Consider the following 10,086-nt stretch of genomic DNA (forward strand, 5'->3'; position numbering starts at 1 on the left):
CATGTTATCTTGCGTTCGAATGCCTGATGTTTGGGAATGCAATCATGCGAGACAGTTCTGGGAATAATTTTGATGACAAGCTTTGGCTCAGGCATTTCAGAATGACAAAAACAATATTCGAGAGGGTATGCAACTTGACTAACAAGCAAACAATCACATGATCCGTTCAGACGAAGTCATTCAGTAAATGTGTTTCTTACCAAATAAAAAAAAGTATCCATCTTAATTGAGCACATACATTTTTTACAGGCAATCTTGGCGTTTCCATCGAGCGTTTTTAATGCGATACCCCAAAACTTGCATACAAGTATATGGAAAGAAACATGGCTAATAAGGTCCTCTACACCTACACAATGGCCCCGGAGCGGTCTTTATCCCGGGCCCCGTGATGTTTAGTGACGGCCCTGCATACAGAACTTCCTTCGTGCTGTAGCTGTCGAACAAGCCGCACTTTTTTTCGCCATTCACCGTCCTTACAGCAGCAACACTGTTCTTGGTTGATTCGTTACCAACTGAACATCATCCACTTGAGGAGCGTGAAGCTAAACCAGAGTCTATCACATTGTTCATGCCTCAGAAGATTGGCTTGACCTTTGCTACTGTATGCAGATATATTTCTTCCACCACGACTTTGAGAGCATTTTCATTTTATCAGCAGTGCTGTGGACCTTCCGTTCTCGTCTGGCTCTTCTGTCGGAGTTTCGGAGCCCCACGGAGATGGCGGCGTCAAACACGTCCTTCAGGTTTTTCTGTGTGAGCGAGGAGCATTCGACGTAGGCTACCGCTCCTACTTTGTCCGCCAGGGCGCGGGCGTCCTCTTCCAGGACAGGTCGCTCTCGGCGCCGTGCCAGATCGATGAGGACCTTGACATCTTGCCGCAGGTCACACTGGGTGCCCACCAGCAGCACAGGTGTGAGAGGACAACGCCGTCGGATCTCCGGGACCCATTTTTCACCAATGTTCTGGAAGGAAGAGGGGCTGACGACGCTGAAGCACAACAGGAGTACGTCAGTCCGCGTGTAGCAGAAGTGACGCAACTTGTCGAATTCGTCCTGTGGCAGAGAGAAAGAGAAAGGTAAATGCCCTGCCCAGACAGGAAGCCTATCACTTTATATAACAGTGTATCATTACTGATGTTTAGTAACACAAGGCCTCGAAAACCTTCTCAAAAATCATTTGCGGGATTCCAAATTGTTTTCAAATAATAAAGTCCTTTAACTAGCTCTCGGGGTGTTTTATAATTCCCTGAAGCAATTAAGTGAAATTATAGGTTGGCGTTCGCAAAGAACATTGGATGTGGAACACGCAGTGCGCACTTTAATCTTTTAAACTTGGCCAAAGTTTTCAACTCTGGCACACCCTGTCCTGTTTATGCAGTACAAATAAATTGAAAGTATAAATCTGTAGAGCGTTTGGAGAGCAGGGCCTCTAAAATCATTGACAACAGCAATTAAGCTTGACAGATTAGAGTGCCAAACCTTTTCAATGCCTTTGCTGCATCTACTTTTTGTTTACGAAATCAAAAGATTTAGATGAAATACACACACACACACCTGTTTCCATTTAGTCCTCTGACACAAAACAAACAACTTCAATAGACTTTATGGACTTAAGTTACAATTTTAACATTTAAGGCGTTATTTTAATTTAATTACAGAGCTAAGATACACACTTTTCCTTATACATTGATAGAACTTTATATGAAAGTTATATGAAATATATTATGGATGTGTGTGTATATGTGTACACACACACACACACACACACACACACACACACACACACACACACACACACACACAATATTCATATTCAAAATATTCTTCATTTTAATTAAATTGAATTAATTAATAAAAAATGCCATAGTTATAGTAATATGGTAATTACAGTAATCAATTTACTGTCTAGGATTGGTACTGTACAATTTCATATTTTTTTACTGTAATATATTCCAGCAGCCACCAATTATAGTAATCTATAAATAACTGTAAATAGCCATTGCAGTAGATTTCTCTACTAGCTGGCAACAGTATAATAATAACACTAATAATAATTTATTCTTGGTGTTGGATTTATAGATTTAAAAAAAGATGTACAGTACAGAGATATACACATCAATCTCTAATGTAATTTTGTACAGTATATACAGTCATATCACCAAGCCCGACAATTACAATCACTCACTGTTTTCTTTTGTTGACATGGACACCTGCTGTACAACATAATGGAAGTACATCTAAACAGACTGAGCAATAGAAAGCAATAGACTTTTGTGATACTAGCCTTTGTTTCTGTACTTTGGGCAAAGTGCATTTGTTCTTTCTCTTTAAAAACTATATGAAAGCCAGCCGTTCTATAACTGGAGAAGTGAATTCTGATCTTCTCGTGTTTGCCTGAGCTTGCCTCTGCATGGTTGTGTAAAGGGATTTATATGTTGTGTGTACTAAGAGGGCAGAGTCATTTTATTTGTTAACCCATGTAATGCATGACAAAGGAGTGTCAGTTTCTGAGGTTCAAAGCCTTAAGGAAAAAACCTTTCAACGAAGCAATCTAATATTGCAATGTGGAAATCAGAATGAACGTAGAGCCAGCGGCCTTTTCAAATTAGTGATATGTGACGGTAGTTACACAACAATCAACACTGAAAAAAGGTTTGGCATCTAAAACATCACTTGGAGGCAAACCCGCTGGACACACGGTGCCCCGTCCAAGCCTGTGTGGCTCAGAAACCGAGAGGGAGATCCAATAACTAAAGTGCCGACAGCTTGCGGATTGTTTTTTTCACTCCCTTTATGATTTCCTCACAGTATGGCAACCCTGCCAATCTTTTCTAATTGCTAAGATTTTGTTGCGCAATTGCTTTCTCATCCAATTTCTAAATCCTGCTTTCAGAGAGTGACAGAAATGCTCTCATCCACCCCAAACAAAAAGATCAAGTTAGTTGATTTTTGTCTTTGGGTTGGCTTCGAAATGAATGGAAAGCAACATGATGTAATGAGCATCGGACAGTCATGCTGTGAGACTGGGACACAGGTGGTGCACTGAAGGTCTTACCTGTCCAGCAGTGTCACAAAGCTGCAGTCTCACTGGTTGACCATCCACCTGTACGACCGCTGGAGGAAAAAAGGGGGAAAAATTAGTCATTTTACTACCGACACACACGCACCTGACTCATCCGACACTGTAAACAAACACGTCAATGGACTTTATGGACTTAAGTTACAATTTAAGGTGTTATTTTAATTTAATTACAGAGCTAAGATACACTCATACATATATTATATGTGTGTGTGTGTGTATGTGTATATATATATTGTATGTGTGTGTGTGTGTGTGTGTGTATATATATATATATATTGTATGTGTGTGTGTGTGTATATATATATATATATATATATATATATATATGTATACACACACACGCACAAATAAAAATATTCATATTCAAAATATTTTTAAATATATATATATTTTTATTTGTGCGCATATATATATATATATTAGGGCTGTCAAATGATTAATCGTGATTAATCACATCCAAAATAAAAGTTTTTTTTACATAATATATGTGGGTGCACTTTGTATAATTATTTATATATAAATACACACACATGCTTGTATATATTTAAGAAATATTTTCATGTATATACTGTATATATATTTATATATAATTTATATTATATATAAATATAAATATTTTATATATAAATAATATTTTTTTCTTAAATATACATGCATGTGTGTGTATTTATATATATACAAAATAATTATACATAGTGCACCGACATATATTATGTAAAAAAAACTTTTATTTTGGATGTGATTAATCGTGATTAATCATTTGACAGCCCTAATATATATATATATATATATATATATATATATAAACTCTTTAAACAATCCCTTTATTCAACTCTATAATAAATAGCAATTAATTAATTCAATTGATCAATTAATTAAGTCTCTTTAATGTTATTAAACATGTATTATTATTATTATTTTCAAATCTGTAATAAAATTATCTTAATATAACAGAGGCTCTATAAAATAATAATAATAATAATAGCTATTATTATTTTCAGTTGGTCTGTAACAAAATAATCTTACTGTTTTCAAATGTCAGTCTGTAAAAAATTCTAATATATCAAGGTCTCTTATAATAATAATAATAAATTGTAATTATTGTTATTTATTATTATACACCCTCATGAACATGGCATAGATCAACAGCCCAGACATAATTTGGGTTCCTGCAGCTCATAAAGCGCTCATCATTTCACCTGTCACCTTTACTTGTTTGTAGGACAGTACATGCTGTTCAAATCTATAATAATGTTGATTCCATCATGCCACGGTAAAGTGATCTCATGAAACACAGTAACACTGAGGGTCCCGGTGATGATTTGTCACTTCAAAGTGTTCTGCCTCAAGCACCCATTGTGTAATTGTCTCCAAATCCCCGTCATATGATCTGCCTTTAATTCAGCCCCTTCCCCCTCAGAGTATCACCTGTTGAATTGCGTAACTGTTCTCAAATCAGTGCACAGATTTCTGATCTGGCTCCAGGAGTTTGAGGGTGACATCACCACTGGGGCAGCAACACAATATCTGCTCAGAGATTGAAACTAGTGGACCGGACCCCATGGATTTTAGGGGCCAGATTTTCCGGTCATTATTATTGCGCAAGGGCTTTATAATTACAAAGACATGCTTGTGGGTACTGAACAGTGACATGCTGTTGTTTCAGGCCCATAGAAAAATTATGAAACATATGTAAAGTAGCCTACTCTTTGACTGAAATTTGTTATAAAACACAGTCTTTAAAGCACTGCATATAATTTCCATTAAAAATGGTCTGAAATTTAAGGGACTGCACTTGACTCATTTTGGTCACAAGGAAATAAACTCAAGTTTGTGTAGCACTGAAAAGCACCCCACCCCCCACACCCCCCACACCCCCTACTTTGTCAACACCATCAGATATTTATTAAAAATAATGAAATGAGTCAGCAATGTCCTTCTTGAATTTGGTGTTCAAATGGTCATATATTTCTTGTTTCCATATTATATGTGTTCAACATCACACATGCTCTGGCGAATTTTAAGTTATCACTGATTTTCAGACTGTGGATAGAATCAGTTTTAAACAATCCTAAAAAGTCTCAATTCATTCATTGATTTGTCGATTTTTATAAATATTTGAATTTTTAATCTGGCTGTGTTGACCCATATGGGGTCATATTTTAATAGGATATTTTAATTTAATTGAATTATACAATTTACTTGTCAAGTAAAACGTTTCACAAAACTACAAAAAGCGTGTTGTGAATAAATGTAGTGCTGTCAAATCGATTAATCGCATCTAGCATTAAAGTTTTTGTTTATACAGTATATGTGTGTATATATATTATTATATTATATATGTAGTATGTCCACACACACACACACACACACACACACACACACACACACACACACATATGCTATGTATATACAAACAAAAACTTTTGTTAGATGCGATTCATCGATTTGACAGCAAACATAATATACACAATTAAGGTAAAAAGGTAATTTTTATTTTCAAGTCACGTGAACCATGTTCATTCACAGTAAATGTGATGAACTGCATTTGTGGTTACTAAGCAAAAACACCTGTTTGAACTTGAGAACTGACTTCATAGATCCACAGAACGTCACTAAAAATCGCAATGGCCCAATTGCGCATTCAAAGACTCACCTGAGAAATCGTCAAACGCTGTCGGGACGTATTTCGTTGGATATCCATTGGTTGTGTAGCTGACAATCAGGCTGGTTTTCCCCACAGCTCCGTCCCCGAGAAACACGCACTTCAACAGCCGCCCCTGGCAGTGCGCGGGCCGGGGGGATCTGGGTTTGTGTGGGGGCACCGGAGGCGCCATCAGGTGACTGTAATCCATGTGCGTTCAGACGCGCTGCTCGACCGGACCGCAGGTGGATCGCACACTCCTGATGGAGTGACCCGAGAAAAACACATCAATAAGGACACTTTATCAACAAGCGGGCGCTATGAGCACTGCGTAAATGCGCTTGATCCGCTGCTTCGCACATAAACAGTCAGTTTCATAAGTCCAAATAACTCAGTATCTCCACGAAAAACATACGGACGTCTCACACACTTCAACAGCTGAGTAAGGAGTGAGAGAGGCAGCTTTTATAGTCAGATTTCGTTTGACTAGCTCCTCCCTCTTCACATGGCTGCTTGAGCACAGGCTATTCATGACGCTTGTCTCACTAGAAACAATGGCAAGTGTGCGTTAAAAAGACATAAATAGGCTATTGGTTCTTGATTTTATGAGAACATTTCCAGTTTTGGTTACACTTTATTTGGTAACACTTTATTTTAAGGTGTCTTTGTTACACTGTAATGATACATTATTTAAGTACTGAGTAATACTAGGTAACTACATGTACTTACTAGGGTTAAGTTTGGTTTAGTTGCATGTAATTATGCATAGTTTTTACTACACACTTACTATAGTTATCATATAGTTATTACTATAGTAACTTCACGTAACAAAGTGTTACCCTTTATTTTAAGGTGTCAGTGTTACAGTGTAATTATACATTTAAATACTGAGTAATAATATTTAACAACATGTACTTACTACAGGGTTAGGATTAGGTTTAGGGTTAGTTCCATGTAAGTAAGCATAATTTATAGTACCATAATTACTATAGTAACTACATGCGTTACCCCAGTTTTGCCACTGCTTTAGCCTATATGACACTCACTTTCTCAATTTTGCTACAATGCCAGTGCATTTCGTATCGGCTTAAGCAAGCAAGCAACCATACACATTTAACTCAAAGTTAGTTTCGTAGCCTTATATTTTTGGTAGAATGTAATATTGAATATTTGTTTAATGAATTTTCTTCTTAATATAAATTCAGAGGAAAATGTGCAATGAAGGGGGGTCCGTAAACCCATTTATGATTCTGACTTTGTATAAATGGCTAACGCAATAAAACAAATCCTAAAAACATCAAATATAACAATGTATACTTTGTAAATGTAAAATGTGCAATTAACATTTACAGCACAATTGAATGATAATTAGTATTAAAATTTAGTAGCAGAGTTAAATAATAATATGCCTGTATTTGACTGATCCCATTACTCTCCTTTTGGTGAATGGGTTTAAACGGATCTTTTCTGCCAGCTAGTGGTCAACATTAACTATTTTACTTTGAGAAATGCATTTAGCATGATGCCAAATAACTGACAAACAATATCATTAAGTCATTTTTATTATTATTTCTTTTAGCACATCCAGTTTCATGACATTATGTTTATGCTATTTAATTTATAGCCTAAGCTACTAAAATAAAACTAAATAACATTGTAATTACATCATTGAATTTGGAGATGGAAATAGATTTTTTGCATCATATATCTACTGTATAAATGGTCTCATTACACTTTAAGGGTATAGCCTATTATTAAAGCTTTGAAAAGGCTTTTATGGCCATATGAAAGGCAGGGGTCTTAGGAAAGCACAGTCAGCAGTGTCCTTCACATCTGAACAAACTCCATAAGTGATTATAATGTTCTACTCTGATTCTATTATAACTTGTTTGGGTTAAGCGATGAAGAGAAACTGTTATCAAATCAGAGCAACATTTATTCAGAGGAATATTTTTTGTATATGAAAAAAAAAAGATTCTGCCTGTAAATCAATGCTAAATGAATCATATGTGCCTGAAATCACACCTTATAACTTAATGTCTGATAACAAAAAAAACATTACATTACAATGAAATGTCATTTTATGACCACATGTGTTCTTGCAACAAGCTAATATTGCACATAAGTCATATGGTAAGTCATACTTTTATGGCGTTTTTTTTATTTATTTTAAGAATGAAAGCCTCAGTTGCCATTTCACTGTAACTGCATGAAGAATCTTAATCCCGCTTTGTGTGTTTCACTTTCAATTTTTTGGCCTTTAAGAAAGTTCTTGCATTGCAAAATATTGCAACAAAAAAAAAAGGTGGAAAGTGAAACTACAACACATAAAAACGAAGTAGGACCTACTATCAGCATCCACCCAGGCCTGTGACTGACCTTTAAAGGCTTCCTGATGTTATTTAGAATGCAGGGAATGGAGGGCATTGTGTAGATAGTCTTGCTGACCACCATTGTAAAATGTTCCATTGTACTAGAAGGCCATTAGCAGTTTCCCCCTTTTATTCTTTTATTATGACTTCATCCGACAATATTAAAATTCAAGGCATCCACTCTTCCAGCTATTAGAGGTTAGTCTGTGCAAAGTCTGTTTTTAACAAGTTAGCATGTTGCTATTCAGTTGATGCTCTGTCCAAAGATTAACATCTTTGTTGATCCTGAAACAACATTCCAATCAACCAATCAGATTTGAGGGACAAGTTTACAGTTTATGTCAAGTTTACAACCAGGGTTATGTGCTTAATTCTACATCAGTGTTATTATCAGTGTCACCTATCATTTACCTCTGATTTTAGGGATAACTTATTGGGTTACGGACGGTTAGGACTACATTTTAGGACAAGAATGTTGTTCCAAGATCAACAAAATGTTGATCCAGGGGTATGTCTTACTTGGCAAAATCACGGTGACCCAGCCCGTTCTCATCCCAAGGCGTCATACTGACGCAAAGCGTCTATATCCAACGCACATGGCACCCTTTAGCGTCAATATGAGACGCAGATATATGGCGCCTCCTAGTGGTCTAACCCTAAAACTACCACAGACCTAAACCTACCCATAACCGAAGCGTGTTATATTGACGCTAAAGGGTGCCATGTGCGTCGGATGTAGACGCTTTGGCAAAAGCGTCAGTATATGACGCTTTGGGATGAGAATGCGGTGACCCAAACTTCCATGATATACCCTTGTGAAAAAGAAGTGTGCTTAATTGTACTGATTGTAGCCTCAAATCTTAAAAGTAGGCCTATATATTTTTAAAAAATGGTATTTGCTGATAATTTAATATTATTAAGGCCACTTAAGAGTACTTAAAGAGACACTTTCATGACTGTTTCTTAACACACTTGTGTGTTAAGTGTCGAATTAATGTCAATGTTGGTCTCTTACATCAGGGGGGGGGTCCGCGGTTGCGCCCCTCATACAAGCTGGCTTACCAGATCATTCTATTGGTCGGGTAATGACACTAAAGTTTGGTCTTAAAGAGACACTTTCATGACTGTTTCTTAACACACTTGTGTGTTAAGTGTCGAATTAATGTCAATGTACTTTTTAAATCATTGTTTAAATATTTTTTTAGCATGCTTTAAAGAAATATACTAATTCTGATGTGTTGACAAACAAACAAAAGCACATGTAAAGAAGGCTGCTTGATTATAATTTTAAATGTATTGTGTTTTTCGATATTACATTTCAAATTACAGTGGGCCCCCGCTACAGAGGTTGCTCAAAACCAAGGGATTCTCTCAGAGGGGAAATCTGCTTCTTATGATCAAGGTCACGCGGCGATGCCTTCGTGCCTTAGTCTTGTGGAAAAACCTTGGTTCCTTTCCCAAGGACCTGTGCTGGCGTCGAGTCATGCTAACAACGGATGCATCCCTCAGGGCAGTGTTTCCCAACCCTGCTCCTTGAGGCACACCAACAGTGCACATTTTGGATGTCTCCCTTTTCTGCCCCATATATTACTGGTCTTGGAGTCTCTACTAACGAGCTGATGAGATGATTCAGGTGTGATCGATTAGGAAGAGTTGGAAAATGTGTAGTGTTGATAAGTCTCCAGGAACAGGGTTGGGAAACACTGCCTCAGGGGTTGGGGGGCGATCATGAGTGGTAGAACCATCATCTCTCGTGGCACATAAATTGCTTGAAAATGCTGGCCGTGTTTAAGGCCCTGAAACACTTCCTCCCAGACCGGAGAGGCAATCATGTGCTTGTTCGATCCGACAACACATAGTTGGTCTCTTACATCAGGGGGGGTCCGCGGTTGCGCCCCTCATACAAGCTGGCTTACCAGATCATTCTATTGCTCGGGTAATGACACTAAAGTTTGGTCTGGTGCATCAGAGAACATTCAGGTAATGAAT

The 10,086-nt window shown here is 37.2% G+C and overlaps 1 protein-coding gene across 1 annotated transcript; it reads right to left on the bottom strand.

Moving 5' to 3' along the window:
• Window positions 1-201: 201 nt before the first annotated feature.
• Window positions 202-6,185, bottom strand: rhoub (ras homolog family member Ub). The gene is made up of 3 exons (XM_056262514.1): window positions 5,738-6,185; window positions 3,055-3,113; window positions 202-1,052 (listed from the first exon to the last, which is right to left on the bottom strand). Exons 1-3 carry the CDS (start codon window positions 5,934-5,936, stop codon window positions 597-599), a joined length of 714 nt encoding a protein of 237 aa, XP_056118489.1. The 5' UTR covers window positions 5,937-6,185; the 3' UTR covers window positions 202-596.
• Window positions 6,186-10,086: the final 3,901 nt, after the last annotated feature.

The sequence above is a fragment of the Rhinichthys klamathensis genome, unplaced genomic scaffold (genome assembly GCF_029890125.1).
Source record: "Rhinichthys klamathensis goyatoka isolate OS25496 unplaced genomic scaffold, OSU_Roscu_1.1 h1tg000192l_1, whole genome shotgun sequence".
In the NCBI taxonomy this organism is placed as follows: domain Eukaryota; kingdom Metazoa; phylum Chordata; class Actinopteri; order Cypriniformes; family Leuciscidae; genus Rhinichthys; species Rhinichthys klamathensis.

What these genes read in the sequence shown, in the direction of transcription:
- rhoub (XM_056262514.1), bottom strand. Translation starts at nt 5,936, where the DNA reads ATGGATTACAGTCACCTGATGGCGCCTCCGGTGCCCCCACACAAACCC. An exon ending in AGCGTTTGACGATTTCTCAG is followed by an intron (nt 3,114 to 5,737) that starts GTGAGTCTTTGA and finishes TTTTTCCTCCAG; the next exon opens with CGGTCGTACAGGTGGATGGT. An exon ending in TTTGTGACACTGCTGGACAG is followed by an intron (nt 1,053 to 3,054) that starts GTAAGACCTTCA and finishes TCTCTGCCACAG; the next exon opens with GACGAATTCGACAAGTTGCG.